The sequence below is a fragment of the Genypterus blacodes genome, unplaced genomic scaffold (genome assembly GCF_046128005.1).
Source record: "Genypterus blacodes isolate CSIRO-AG114 ecotype Tasmania unplaced genomic scaffold, CSIRO-AGI_Gbla_v1 ptg000076l_1, whole genome shotgun sequence".
In the NCBI taxonomy this organism is placed as follows: Eukaryota; Metazoa; Chordata; class Actinopteri; order Ophidiiformes; family Ophidiidae; genus Genypterus; species Genypterus blacodes.
The window spans coordinates 6,667,109-6,682,475 of record NW_027466885.1 but is presented as its reverse complement, the minus strand read 5'-3'; the positions used below and the strand labels follow the sequence as shown (position 1 = coordinate 6,682,475).

The window sequence follows — 15,367 nt, the reverse complement described above, 5'->3', positions numbered from 1 at the left end:
TATTAGCTCGTCTGGTTCTGGGCCCTGTAAGGAGGGAGGACTTAGTCATTTCAGAAATGGATTCTATTAAGACAGGTGGTGCAGAGGCGGCTATGTTCAGAGTACTCCCTGTAATGAGGGCAAGGCGTAGCCCGGCAGAGTACACACCTTTGTCATCTTGTAATCTCCTGATTAGAAATTCTGGCCAATCGTGTTTTCTGCTAATAAAATTGCATGAGTTGAGAGACTTAAGTGAATTACATGTAACATTGGTTGATCTACATTTTGTGTGTTAAGGTGGGCACAGAGGGTGTATGGGGTGGAGGTGAGTGGGCAGAGAAGAATGAGTTTTAAGGAAAGAAAGCCTTGTAAAAAAGGATTTGGTTTTGCACAGATGTGGTTATTTTCAGCCCAAACTACGGCAGGCGTGGTTCCTGTGCGTCTGCATCCAGTAGCTTAGTTTGTTTGACTATTAAATTGAGACAGAGTGCGGACAGCCGATGGTGCTGTGGGGAAACTGTGATACTCACAATATAGTAAATCTTGTTTAGAAAAACACTTCCCCTCAGTATGTTCCCTCTCTTCATTATTTCTCTTTTCCTAACCACCTACTTATCATATTATTCTTCCCTTCGTAGGTCCAGCAGTGTCCGTACTGCAACTACAGCAGTAAAGACGCCAATCGCATGCAGCTCCATGTGATGTCCCAGCATTCAATGCAGCCAGTGATCCGCTGCCCACTGTGCCAGGATGTCCTGAGTAACAAGATTCACCTGCAGCTGCATCTCACCCACCTACACAGCGTGGCTCCGGACTGCGTGGAAAAGCTGATCATGACTGTATGTTTCTCTCTTTTCTATAAGTCATTTTGAGAATTGCATGGAAGTCAATTTTTCAAGACTGTCCCGTCGTCCCCCTGGTCTCCTGTCTAGTTTAGGGCAAGGTCTGACACTGAGCAGTCCCATAAAAGGTTTACCATGCATTTATCACATTCCCCCGAGATACTGTCGTAAACTTGTCAGTAGTTGCCCACTGAGAGGAGCAAATTCCTGCTGCAAATTCCAAGCTTTTATAGGCAAGATGCAAGGTGAAACACTTTTTCAACGTGTTTATAATATTAAAGTTATACTCCCCCTAATGAAGAAATCTCTGTGGTCTTGATAGGTTGTTGGACCCGACACAGCAGCGCCAAATAATGTAATGCATCCCCAACCTGGACAAGACAAAGGTCTGTCTTCGATGGATTCTTCCTCTTCTGTTCCAGAGGGGTCAGGAAAGTCTCAAGGTAAGCAGGATGTTTGACTTATAACCTCCCCTTCTGTTATCATTTTGCCATTGTTTTCATCAATATTAATTATGTTTAAAAATTCTGTAGCGTTTTCATTTTTGATTACTGGTCTCCAACTACTTTGATATTTTTCTGTATCTACTTTATAACTTTTGTTGACTGATTAAGATTCTTTTGCCTTTTTTCAGGAAATATCTCTAAGGATGAACTGACCAATCAAGACAAGAATGAACTGGACCTCCAAGGTGTGGAACTCAAGCCACCCAAAGAGGCCTCAGAGGCCCCAGACTGGAAGCGGGCTAGTGGGCTTAGACCAGAAAGCAAGTCCCCCGATTCCCTGCAGGACCATCTGAATGAGCTCCAAAGGCTCCAGCAGCAACAACAGCAGCTCTCAGTGTCTGATCGCCATGTCTACAAATACCGCTGCAACCACTGCAGTCTGGCCTTCAAGACCATGCAGAAGCTTCAGATACATTCCCAGTACCATGCCATCAGAGCAGCCACAATGTGTAGTCTGTGCCAGCGGAGCTTCAGGACATTCCTGGCCCTCAGGAAGCATTTGGAAAATGGACACCCTGAGCTTAGTGAAGCTGAGGTGCAGCAACTCATAGGGAATCTGCCACTGAATGGAGATATCACTGAGAGTGAAGTCAGGGCCTTGGAGGAAGCTCAGGCCTTTGACCATGACTTAGACAAAGATGAGGAAATGGACCAGGAAGAGAAGCCCAGTCCTACGGGAAGTGACAGCAGCTCTCTCCTCGATGACATGGGAGCAGAACCAAAACGGACCCTACCATTTAGAAAAGGACCCAACTTCACTATGGAGAAATTCTTGGACCCTTCTCGGCCTTACAAGTGCACAGTATGCAAGGAGTCCTTCACTCAAAAGAATATCCTCCTAGTCCACTATAACTCAGTATCCCACCTGCATAAATTGAAGAAGGTCCTCCAAGAGGCCTCAAGCCCAGTTCCACAAGAGACGGGCAATAGCATTGACAACAAACCATTCAAATGTAATATTTGTAATGTTGCCTACAGCCAAAGCTCCACACTTGAAATTCATATGAGGTCAGTACTCCACCAGACCAAAGCCAGAACAGCCAAAACGGAGATGAACAGCAGCAGTAGTATAACTGGGAGTAGTGGTCCAGTATCAGCAAAAAGTCCAGCACCATCCACACAAGGGCACAGTAACTCAGACACTGCTAGAAGTGGAACACCCTCTGCTAACAAAGAAAACACTGTGGAACCAAAAGAGGCTCATAGCAGCAACAACAACACAAAACAAACCATAACCACTGACCATGGTTCAGGACAGGCAACCAGCCACCAGCAAGCACAGTCCCAAGCCCAGCTGCAATTGCAGCTTCAACACGAGCTCCAGCAGCAGGCTGCCTTCTTCCAACCTCAGTTCCTCAACCCAGCTTTCTTCCCCCATTTCCCCATGACCCCAGAGGCACTGTTACAATTCCAACAGCCCCAGTTCCTCTTCCCCTTCTATATCCCAGGGGCCGAGTTTAACCTTAGCCCAGAGCTAGCACTACACTCGGCAGCAGCTTTTGGGATGCCAGGGCTCACTGGATCCTTCCTGGAGGATCTGAAGCAGCAGATGCAACAGCAGTACCAGCTGCAGCAGGCTCAGGCTCAGCAACAGGCGCAGCAGCAGCAGCAGCAAGCCTCTCATGCACAGTCACAGCTTCAGCAACAGAAAAACCAACACATGTCGAGCCACAAACCCAAAATAGAGCCAAGCACTATGTTGGTCCCTGAGATTCAGATGTCAAGAGAAGCAGAGGATAGCCTAGAGAAACAAGAAAATAGAGCAAAGATGGAAAATGGAGGAGATGCATTGAGTGATGCAGGAAAAGACAGTAAAGACACCAAAAAGTCAAAGTTCCCAGAGCCATTGATTCCCCCTCCACGTATTGTATCGGGAGCCCGGGGAAATGCAGCCAAAGCATTGCTCGAGAATTTCGGATTTGAGCTTGTCATCCAGTACAATGAAAATAGACAGAAAAATCAAAAGAAAACTAAAGATGGAATTGATCAAGTTGAGATGATCACTGATAAGCTTGAGTGTGGGATGTGTGGAAAGCTCTTCTCCAATATGCTTATCCTCAAAAGCCACCAGGAACACGTACACAGTCACTTTTTCCCTTATGTGGAACTTGAAAAGTTTGCCCAGCAGTACAGGGAGGCATATGACAAACTCTACCCAATAAACCCTTCCTCTCCTGAGACTCCACCACCACCGCCACCACCACCACCTCCCCCTCCTCCGGCACCTTCTGTTCCTGCCCCAGTGACGGCTCCTCAGGCTCCTTCTGCATCTTTAACCAAGCCCCAGACGCCGGTCCCATCACCAGGTCCTGTCTCCCACCAGACCCAACACCAGCCTTCCCACCACGCACAACCATCCCAGCCACCACCACCTGCTCCACAACCCACTGCCCCTCCTCCACCCCCCCAAGTGCAGCTGCCCATATCCTTGGACTTGCCCCTGTTCCCACCTCTAATGATGCAGTCTGTCCAGCACCCAGGCCTGTCCCATCAGTTGGCCCTGCAGCTGCCCACCATGGACTCGCTTTCGTCAGACCTCACACAGCTCTGCCAGCAACAGTTGGGTCTTGATCCAAACTTCCTCCGTCAATCCCAGTTTAAGCGGCCACGCACTCGTATCACTGATGACCAGCTTAAGATTCTGCGCGCAAACTTTGACATCAACAATTCCCCTAATGAAGAGCAAATTCAGGAGATGTCTGAGAAGTCAGGGTTGCCCCAAAAAGTTATCAAGCACTGGTTCCGTAACACCCTCTTCAAAGAGAGGCAGCGGAGTAAAGACTCTCCATACAATTTTAATATTCCTCCCATTACAACGTTGGAAGATATCCGGATTGAGACTCAGCACAATGCACATGAATATTATAGAACTGAATCAAGCATGAACAAAAGGTCCTCCAGAACCAGATTCACCGATTACCAGCTGAGGGTGCTTCAAGATTTCTTTGACACGAATGCCTACCCAAAGGATGATGAGATTGAGCAGCTCTCTACAGTGCTCAACCTACCAAGCCGGGTCATTGTTGTGTGGTTCCAAAACGCTCGCCAAAAGGCTCGCAAGAGCTACGAGAACCAGGCAGACTGTAAAGACAACGAGAAGAAAGAGCTGACCAACGAGCGATACATTAGAACCAGCAACATGCAGTATCAGTGTAAAAAGTGCAACATTGTGTTCCCACGCATCTTTGACCTGATCACTCACCAGAAAAAGCTGTGTTACAAGGATGAAGATGAGGAGGGGAATGAGGAAAACACCTGTGATGAATACATAGATATCTATGAGCAAGGTCCTGCCAGGTCTAGCCATGTCAACTTAGAGCTACCCAAACAGTCCCAAGTAACTGCTACCAATTCTGGCTCAAGCTCCCCTGTGATGCCCTCTCCGCGTGCTAGCATGGGGAAAACATCACCCAAGCCAGATGTCCCCTCTGAAACTGAAACTAAACAAACTGAGACCACTGCCTCACCAGTTGTCAAATCACTACCAGATCCGAGACCATCTAAGGCGTGCACACCTCAACCACCACCTCAGAAAACTCCCCAGCCCCAGATGTCAAGACCCCATTCCCAACCACAGGCAGCTGCAGTGCCCTCAAGCCCGCTCTCCTTAGCCCTTTCCTCACTCACAAATAGCCTCCCCCACCAAATGCTGCAGTATCAGTGTGACCAATGTAAGATTGCCTTCCCAACTGTGGAGTTATGGCAGGAGCACCAACACATGCATTTCCTGGCCGCCCAAAACCAGTTCCTTCACTCACAGTTCCTGGAACGGCCCATTGATATGCCATATATGATATTTGACCCCAACAACCCCCTCATGGCCAGTCAGCTGCTCTCTGGTGGTCTCACCCAAATGCCCTCTCAAAGCAGCGCTGGTTTGGTCTCCGCTTCAGGCTCTGGAACAATGAAGAGAAAACTGGACGACAAGGAGGACATCGCTAATGATAAAGATGGTGGGAACAGTAGTGAGGAGCAGCACAGAGATAAGCGCCTGAGAACTACCATCACCCCAGAACAGCTGGAGATTCTCTATGATAAATACCTGCTGGACTCTAACCCAACAAGAAAGATGCTTGACCACATTGCGCGAGAGGTTGGCCTGAAGAAGAGAGTTGTGCAAGTTTGGTTCCAGAACACTCGTGCAAGAGAGCGAAAGGGGCAGTTCAGGGCAATTGGGCCCTCCCAGTCCCACAAAAAATGTCCCTTTTGCAGAGCACTGTTCAAGGCTAAATCAGCACTAGATAGCCACATACGATCTAGACACTGGCACGAGGCTAAGCAGGCCGGCTTCAGCCTGCCGCCAAGCCCGATGATGAATCATGATCATGAAAGAGGTGAAAGCCCAAATAAGTATAATTTTTTTGACTACCCGCAGCTGCCTACTAAGACTGAGCCAAATGAGTATGAGCTGCCTGCCGCATCCTCAACTCCAGTCAAACCATCAGAGGCATCAGTAAGAAACTTTTTGAACCCTTCATCTTTAAAAACAGAAAACTGTGATGAAACTGAAGGGCCTAACATGATTTCAGTGGATGCTTCAACTTATGATCTCATTAAGATGGACTTTGATGAGACATCTTCGATAAATACGGCGATAAGCGACGCCACAACTGGAGATGAGGGTAACAACAATGAGGTCGAGAGCCTCACAGCCAATGGAGGGGACAAGCTGAGTGATAAAGGAGGCCTGATGCTAAATTCTGATGGAGGTAGTGATAGGTTCCAATATAGCATGGTGAGCCCTGCGCTCAGCTTCTCTGGAAAAGACTGTGACTCGTACTACAGCTCCAGAGATGATGATATGGATGATTTTAATGACAGGAGTGAATCATCAAGCCTGGCAGATCCCAGCTCCCCTAGTCCCTTTGGTGGGGGTAACCCCTTCAAGTCAGGGAAAGGCAGTGGTGGAGATAGGCCAGGCCACAAACGCTTTCGGACCCAGATGAGTAACCTGCAACTCAGAGTCCTGAAAGCCTGTTTTAGTGACTACCGCACTCCAACCATGCAAGAGTGCGAAATGCTTGGGAATGAAATTGGACTCCCCAAACGTGTTGTCCAGGTGTGGTTCCAGAATGCCCGGGCTAAAGAAAAGAAGTTCAAGATTAATATCGGAAAGCCATTTATGATAAGTCAAGGCTCACCAGAGGGACCCAGGCCCGAGTGTACTTTGTGTGGTGTAAAGTACACTGCCCGGATGTCCGTCCGAGACCACATCTTCTCCAGACAACACATTGCCAAAGTGCAAGAAACCCTGGGAAACCAGGTGGACAGAGAAAAGGACTACCTGGCACCAACCACTGTTCGACAGCTGATGGCCCAGCAAGAGCTCGACCGCATGAAGAAAGTTGGTGAAGGACTCAGCCTGCCTGGTCAGCAGCAACAGACTGCAGTGGACAACAACAATGCACTTCATGGCCTCAGCCTACCCTCAGGCTACCCAGGGTTGTCTGGCCTTCCGCCAGTCCTTCTTCCTGGGGTCAACGGGCCATCATCACTTCCCGTTTTTCCACCCAACACGCCTGGTGAGTTAGTATGACGAACAGAGAAAACCAGTGGAATAACATAGAAGCTTTATGAACTGAGCGCTAACGTGCACTATTTTATTCTACTCTACTACTGTTTATTATTCTATATTACAGTGGTGTTTGTCAAAAAGTCATATTTTTAAAAGTATTTTAAAATAAAATGTGGGATTCATTGCATGCATGATTTTAAATCATCAGAGCTGGACAGCTAAATGGTAATTCAGAGAATTTATGTATTTACATCTTGTTGTTTTGTTCTTTGTTTTCCCCTAATTGTAGGTTTGGTATATTTATATTCTCATATTGGCATATTGAAATGATCATAAGGCGCATGTGACAGTTTTGATCCATAACAAAATCTTTAAAAGCGAGATAGTCACCCAGTGACAAATTAAGCATCTCCATCTTGTCATTTAAGAAATCCACAGTGATTTGGAATTGAATATCTAAATATTAAATATTTCCATATCTATATACCACTGTATTTCAGCTTTAGCGTCTCCGGGTGCTGGCATGCTTGGGTTCCCTACACCAGCCACCCCCTCTCCTGCCATGTCTCTCAGCACTACCCCAACCAAGACTCCTCTGCAGACTCCTCCTCCTCCACCTCCTCCTCCTCCTCCTCCTCCTCCTGTTCCTTCCACACCTTTGGCAGCAGTAAATCATACAGAGCAGCAAGGTAAAGACTCCGTGAGAGACAGCAGCAAGAAACCAGGGGACAAGCCAGCTCAGATGAAGGTGAAGGAAAGAGAAAACGAGAGCAGCTCACGTCCTGCGACCCCCAGCGTTGCCAAGAAACGGGAGAAAGCATGTCCAACACCAGGAAAAACCGGAATTGAGACTTCACTGGATGCTGCCCAATTGCAGGCACTTCAGAATGCTCTTGCCGCCGGTGATCCCAGCAATTTCTTGGGGGGCCAGTTCCTGCCCTACTTTCTTCCTGGGTTTCCCAACTGCTTCTCCCCCCAGCTTCCCAGAGGGGTCCAGACAGGGGGCTACTTTCCACCACTGTGTGGAATGGAGAACCTGTTTCCTTATGGCCCAGCAGCAGTTCCACAAGCCGCCATGGCCGCCGGTCTCTCCCCTACTGCTCTCCTGCAGCAGTATCAGCAGTACCAACAGTCCCTCCAGGATTCCCTGCAGAAGCAACAACAGCAGCAGCAGAAACAGCTTGAGCAACAACAGAAACAACATCAACAACAGCAGCAGCAGCAGCAGCAACAAAAACCAACCCCCGCGAAGACACACCACAACATACAGAGCAGCACCACCACCACCAACTCTTTCAAACCAAAAGAAGCTATAGACGCTAAGGATGACACCAATAAAGGCTCTTCAACAGTAAGCACAAAAGAAGAACCGAAAACAGATACCAAAAGTACCATGGATTTTCCCGATGCTTTTATTGTACCGTCCGTCAAGCATGAGTTTATATGCAGGAAGTGCCAGATGATTTTTGCTGATGAAGATTCAGTGGTGCGTCACCAGAAGTCCTTCTGTTACTTCGGACATCCTTTCACTGACCCGCAAGAGACAGTGCTTCGAAAGGCAGTGAGCAACTACACTTGTGTTGCCTGCAACGTGGTTGTTAACGGGAATGAAGCACTTGGCCAACACCTTCAGTCGAGCTTGCACAAAGAGAAAACAATCAAACAAGCAATGAGAAATGCCAAAGAGCATACTAGATTATTACCTCACTCTGTCTGCTCCCCTACTCCTAACACCACATCTACCTCGCAGTCTGCAGCTTCTTCTAATAACACCTTTCCTCATCTCTCTCGCTTGTCCATGAAGTCCTGGCCAAATGTCCTGTTCCAGGCCACCACAGCCCGGAAAGCTGCTTCCTCCTCCTCCCCGTCTGCCTCTCCTCCCCCCCCCCTCTCCTCACCTTCAACGGTTACCTCAACTTCCTGCAGCACCTCAGGGGTTCCAACCTCACTACCCACCGAGAGTTGTTCAGATGAGTCTGACAATGAGCTAAGCCAGAAGCTGGATGACTTAGATAACGCGTTGGAAGTCAAGGCTAAACCAGCCTCTGGCCTAGACGCGAGCTTCAGTAGTATCAGAATGGATATGTTCAGTGTGTAGGAGTGAAAAAAGGATCCCTTGCTTAAAGAAAAAAATAAGACTTTTTAAACTGCAGTTCCAAAGTTTCTCTTAACCCAAAAAATTACAGTACCAAATGATTGACTCAGGATTGTTTTTCCCATATTGATATGCTGGCAAGATATTGATTGATTTTTGTTATGGACAGAACTGTTGCAGATGCTTGACTGAGCTTATATTGTATACAAAAACATGGAGTAGGAAAAAATCCCACAGGCTCCCTTGGGGGGGCTTGTTTCAAGCCAAAAACTCTCACGATAGCAAATTGCACCTCAGCTGGATTGTTTTCCAAATGCTAGCATGTACTGTATGGGATGACGATCCAGAACCCTCAAAGAGAATCTCTCTTAGTTTAGATAGGTGTAATTCAGTAGCTTTAAATTCTCAGGTCAGAACATAACATTTCTCATTTGTTAAAGCAGCAACAAGCCTGGGTACACTTGGCTTATAACCAAAACATGTCAAGCTTTATCGGACGCATTTCCTTGATGTGTATAGAGTACCAAGAGACAATATTACTGTTACAATGGACGATGTGCATATCCTTTTAGTTTTGCCCTACAAAGACAGTATGGTTTTGCCACTGAGGGAATTTAGAATGGTGAAGTAAATGTGTATGATGCCCCTGTGTTTGCCAGTTTGTATTACAACAAGCTGTATCTATTTCCCACCCCCTTCTTTTCTTGTAGTATATACTAATCTGTGCCAACTCTTACCTTCTCACTTTTACCTCTGCTCACACCCTTTTCTTGAAGAGGTAATAACTCTAGTTTTGATAGACTCTCTCGGATTATGTGAATATAACATTTTCATTTGTGAATTGCTGTACTGTTACGGTACCTGCTTGTGTCTGGACTATAGTGCACTTATTTTGTTTTTATTTGTCTTTATTATTTGAGTAGGTCATTTGTTAATTTAATAGATTTTTTTTTCTGTTTGTATGTATGTGTGTGTTTTGTTTTAATTATTATTTGTGTCTGTTGCAGCAGCATATTGGTCCATATTTGTTACCGGATTGATGCCTAACAATCTAGAGACCTATTTAACAATTGGTGCATCCATGAAAGCAGTACTGTATACTTGAAACTGTTAAGGTACAAGTTGGTCACAATGTTAAAAAAAAGGTATGATCATTTGCTATACATTTGCATTTATGCTGCTTTAAACGGGGGACAACAGCATTTGTGTTGTATATTAAAACATTTTCATGTACTTGTAGGACTTAACAGTGTTACACCTATATGCTGCCATTGAGCACATAGGTTGACGTCCTCCCATCAATTCTCTGGGCACTTCTGATGATCTACAATTCAAAGTCAACATTTTAATTTTTCCACATGTAGTGATTTCAACATTGCAAAGTATTACCTTACAACGTTTTGCTGCTACTGTGTAATGTTATTTTGCTTGCCATAAATTCTCTCAACTTTCTACCAGACAAAATACTGATCCATTAATTGCTTTGCTTTGCTTTGCTATTTTTTTTTGTTGTCATTTTTGTTATTTTGCTGTGGAACTAAGAATGTGAAAGCTGTCAAAGGGTGTTCAATTTTTTACGAATCACTTTCTAGTTTGGTAATTGAAACCAATGTGATTCATTCCAAAGTAACAGAAGGCTATTTGTATGAAAGAAAAAGGCTTGTGAACAAAGAAAGCTAAGCTGTTGTACATATTCGTAGTTGGCTGTGCATGGTACAAATTTATTAATATGAAGAAATGCAAAAATGTATTGCTTTTGGTATTTCCTATTCTGAGATGAGCAAGTAGCATGTAATGCAACTGTTTGACAGGTTAAATCAAATCATGCTTAGTTATTGTTTCAAACAATGAAATCAAGTAACATTTCCTCTTATGTTTTATTATTGTACAGGTGTAATTTTTTTTTTCAAAGTTTTAAAGCAAAATGTCGGTTTTTAATTCTCTGCGTGAGCTTTTTAAATGTCCTTATTTGGATTTTTAGTATTTTAACATTTACTTTAATCCTGAAGACACTTTTCGATTGTGTTTCATAAGAGACATCCTGGCCTCCCAAGGTGCAATTCTGCCATTGTACAAACACGAGCGACTGTCCTGATTCCAAAGGCTTTCACAACTTTGGCTCTTTGCCTTTCCCCACCCCGTGGCTCAGCATTAAAAGACTGAACTGTCCGCTGGCATCATGTGCTAAGATGTTAGCATCAGACAGGACGCTTTCCACACCAAGGACTGGTAACAGCTAACAAACCAACAAAAAGGATGGTCCAACAATATAACTGTACATAGATATTGCAACTGCACAGCAGCCAAAAAGAAAAAAAAGAACTTTTTAAAAAATGGATGGATTGTGTCATGTTTATGGGGACAGCCTTCAAAAGGTTGAAATTGGAAATGTTCTTCTGGATGTCAAAGGGATTTTCATGGCGCAATCATATCCTACACAATATGTACTCTTCAACATCTGGGTTACATAGGAAATGCACCCTGAGGTTTTAATAAGAAGAAGCCCCTATGGCTAAAACTTTAAATAAACTAAACCAAAAATGTTATTGATGTTTTATATATAGAGAGTAGTCGCATTAGTTTTTGTTACTGTACTGTTTGAGGTCTCAACTGTACCGTACCACGGTAATAACATGGTTTTGAAACCTTTTTTTTATTTTGTCACAGACCTGTTGTCATAGTTGAAATGACGTTTATTGTAGATGGTATTTGAACAACTTCTGGAAATAGTTCATCAAGTATGTTTGTTGCTCATTGTTGTGATACATTAAAAACTGTATCTGCAAACCAGCTTGGTCTCATCAAATGTTATTCAGTTGCCAACGCTGCAGAACTCGTGTTTTCATCTGTTTTTTGTTTGTTTGTTTTCAGACGGACAGATGTCGGTGATTTGGTTTGCATTTCAGATCTCTGTATCTATCTTATCCATCCGTCTTTTTACTTTAGACCTGTCCACGTCAGATCCCAAAAACAAAATTCTGTAGGGGCGTTGACACAAATACTGTATGTATTTGTGCCAACGCCCCTAGTCAATGAAAGACTTAAATTCTAAATCATACAAGGGTATTTCCTGCCATTATGCCATTTGTGGTAATCTGACTCTTAGCAGATGCGGGGGATTATGTTAGGAAGTGTCTGCTAATCTGGATCTGACCAGGTGCTGTCACAGGCTCCGCCCATTAGAGAGGAACAGTCCACACCAATAAATCAAAGCGAGCGCAATTAACCTTTGTTCTCAGTGAGGAATGTGGATCCTGCGTGGCGTCGAGTCCCATCTGTGAAGTGAAGGAGGACAAAACCACATAACGTACTGCAGCTGAAACATAATCTTTCAGTTCCATTCAACACACTTTGTTTTATTGATTTCCCTGTTTTTCCCAGTGTCCGTCTTAGTAACGGTATTGATGTGCAAAGGCGCTCAAACGAATGCATGGCGATAAAATACAGAAACACTGAAATTATTATCATAATGTTCGAGAAGCAGATAGATAGATAGATAGATAGATGGAAGGAAAATTCTGTTTCACGTCGCCTTACACACGCTGCTTTTAAAATTCTATTACAGGCAAAATCGCCTGTGTGACGGAGAAGGGTGACATTTTAGATCTGGGGGTCAAGCAATGCTGTCACATTAAAAACTGCACATCAAGAACCCCTCAGCACACTACATCACAGTCTGCCAGTGAGATGTGTCAGGGTCAGAGAGAAAGCAGACGCTCACAAGTCGTTAAATCCACCTAATGAAATTTCACAAGGGCAGCAGAAAAACGCGTGCACACACACACACACACAAAGACACACACACACAAAGACCCACCGAGGGGAAGATGAGGATCCTTTCACTCCCCCAGAATCGGCTGTGGCCTTTATTGTTTCGCTTAACGCACCTCAGTGTGTAGCAAAACAGCCGCTACATGTTCAAAAAACCTCAAAAACAGCCTTTTCCCCTCCCCCGTCTTGACTTCACCCCTCGCCCTTGACGAATGTGCCTGGCTCACAGGGTGCAACTATTCTGCTGAATGGCCCTTTCCTGTTGCTCTCCCCTTAAGCGCAGTTGGTTGCCGAGGTAGGGTCCCCCACACCATATTATGGGATTGAATTGCGTTTGACCTTTGTCGAGAACAATGGCTGAAGGCATTTCATTTTTCTGGCCTTCTCAGCGCCTGGAAGAAGGACCTCTTTACTCTGTGTGTTCACTGCCATTCAACGAGCACGGGCGCCAGTGCGACCCGTGTGTGCGCTCGTGTATTGGCTCTGCGATTCATACTACAGAATTCAAATGGAAAAACCTTTCAAGACCCCTTTGGTGTGACTTGATTTCAGGGGCCACCCACAGTACTTTCTTAGGAGAAGAGAAGCTCTTGGTAGTTTAAAGAACGGTTCCGCTAAAATAGGCAGCGGCAGAGCAATCTTGCCCTGAATATGCGCTAAAAGGTTTACTGTAAATTCTAAATGCTGTTTTCTGCAACCCATACATCACTGGTGACCATGAGGATCCACCCTCTCTGCACGCTGCACCCCTTCCAGCCACAGCTTTCCAGTTGATACAGCACAGAGGCCACAGCCCAAGCAGATCTGGCTTTGAATAGCCTGCAGCCAATGGATTTTCTCTGGATAATACAATGTTTGGGACGGAGAGGCAGGGATTAGTCCAGACGGATACATCCACCACCCCCCACATGCCCAATCTAATTAGACTGGAATCAGTTTAAGATGAAAGCAAGCCCCAGCATCACCGCACTAAATACTGGAATTAGTATTCCCCGCATGGGAATTTAATGATGGAGGCTGAAAATCCAATCACATTCACTCCCAGTTTAGCCCCTCATGCATTGGCCAATGACGAAACGAAAGACAAACAACAACAATGATTTGTCTGTCAATAGATATTGACCAACATCACATCTGAGGCCACTTGTGTATTGGCGTTACCATGTTGTCATCATTTAACAAGGATAAACAACTTATAATCAGATATTTAGACAATATGTTTCTGATGTAAACCTCAGTCACGTTCCGCCTCTTTCCAGCATCGTAATAGAAATAAATGGAAGCGGGAATAGGAAGCCTGCAGAATCTTAATGTAGCTGCTTACTGTATTTACAAATGAGATCATATGTGAGCTCACGCGCTATTTAGTTTTAATATCACAGCTACATGCACAATTATACATTTTCAATACCTTTACATGAGCTAAACAGCGCTTTCATGCTGGATTCATGTAAAAACACTGATTTGGTATTAGAACAGACGCCCCCATTTCCCCTCTCCTCCATTCCGTCTTCTGACTTACAAGGCTGCAATTGCATACAAAATCCATTAAAAGAGATTGGTGAAGTTAGTTAATAATCAGCTCCTTACATCAAAGCTCTGATTGCTGCCTAGGAATTGAAACTGTCAAATTATTGTTATCAGGCATAAAGCATCAGATCCTTTTTAGTTTCTATTATCTTGCAGACAGTATTTCACTTTGAGGCCACGTTCACAGATAAAACAGGAAGCAGTTTGGGAGCGTGCGTTGGTATAAAACATTCTCACAGTCTCTTGACTTTATCTTGCCCTTATTATTATTTCCCTACCTAAGTATATGCAGTCAAGGGAACTCTATTTTAAACCCGGTAAAATGCAAACCATATTTCAGCATCAGCGGCGTGATTAACGGCGTGGACCGGAAATAACTCCAGCACCTGGTCTCCATCCAGCACATGGTAGCTGCTACACCTGCGATTCATCCACCAGAGCATTACACCTGAGAAATCAGGGAGCGATTGTCCCCCGTGCACAAATACTCAACGTGAGATCTTTTTATTTATTACCGGCTGTATTTGGAGGTTTTTTTCATGCTAACAGAACCTGTTGTTTTTCTGCTAACAGGTGTAATGCAACTTTATAACTCTGATACCGTGAAACTTTACGAGTTTTCGTCTGCAGGGCTGGGGGGTTGCGCTGAGCGTGTTTTAGTAAATGAGTAGATAAATAGTGTTTGCATTTGCCAGCGCTGCATCGGTGCGGTTCAGGCTGCAGCAACTTGCAACAAAAGACTCGGTTCTTGCTGCGATTTGTGCTTTAAGATAGAAAATAAACATAAACAGCGTTCCCAGTGTTTACCCGGAGTGTGTATGGGGCCTCAGTAAAGACCACATACAGACCGGCACACGGAAACAACAATCTAATCTTTCCTCCTTGATTCTCTTTGCCTTCTGCCTTGAGTGTTTACTGTTTGAATACTTATTTCTGAGGGACGAAAGGAAAGAAAGAAGGTGAGGACGGACGCAAACACATTATTTCAAACAGACAGAGAGAGAGAGAGAGAGAGAGAGAGAGAGAGAGAGAGAGAGAGAGAGAGAGAGAGACAGACGGGCCAATGGAGACAGTGTTTGGGACAGAGAGGGAGAGAGAGAGAGAGGGAAGGTGACATAGGGAACGAAAT

At 44.9% G+C, this 15,367-nt stretch overlaps 1 protein-coding gene across 1 annotated transcript in view; it reads left to right on the top strand.

Moving 5' to 3' along the window:
* zfhx4 (zinc finger homeobox 4) overlaps window positions 1-11,727 on the top strand; it is a 79,734-nt gene extending 68,007 nt beyond the window's left edge. The window contains exons 9-12 of the mRNA XM_076157946.1: window positions 618-818; window positions 1,144-1,264; window positions 1,456-6,849; window positions 7,343-11,727. Coding sequence (XP_076014061.1) covers window positions 618-818; window positions 1,144-1,264; window positions 1,456-6,849; window positions 7,343-8,940 — 7,314 coding nt within the window. The 3' untranslated portion in view covers window positions 8,941-11,727. The remainder of the gene's footprint in view (window positions 1-617; window positions 819-1,143; window positions 1,265-1,455; window positions 6,850-7,342) is intronic.
* The last annotated feature ends 3,640 nt before the right edge of the window (window positions 11,728-15,367 follow it).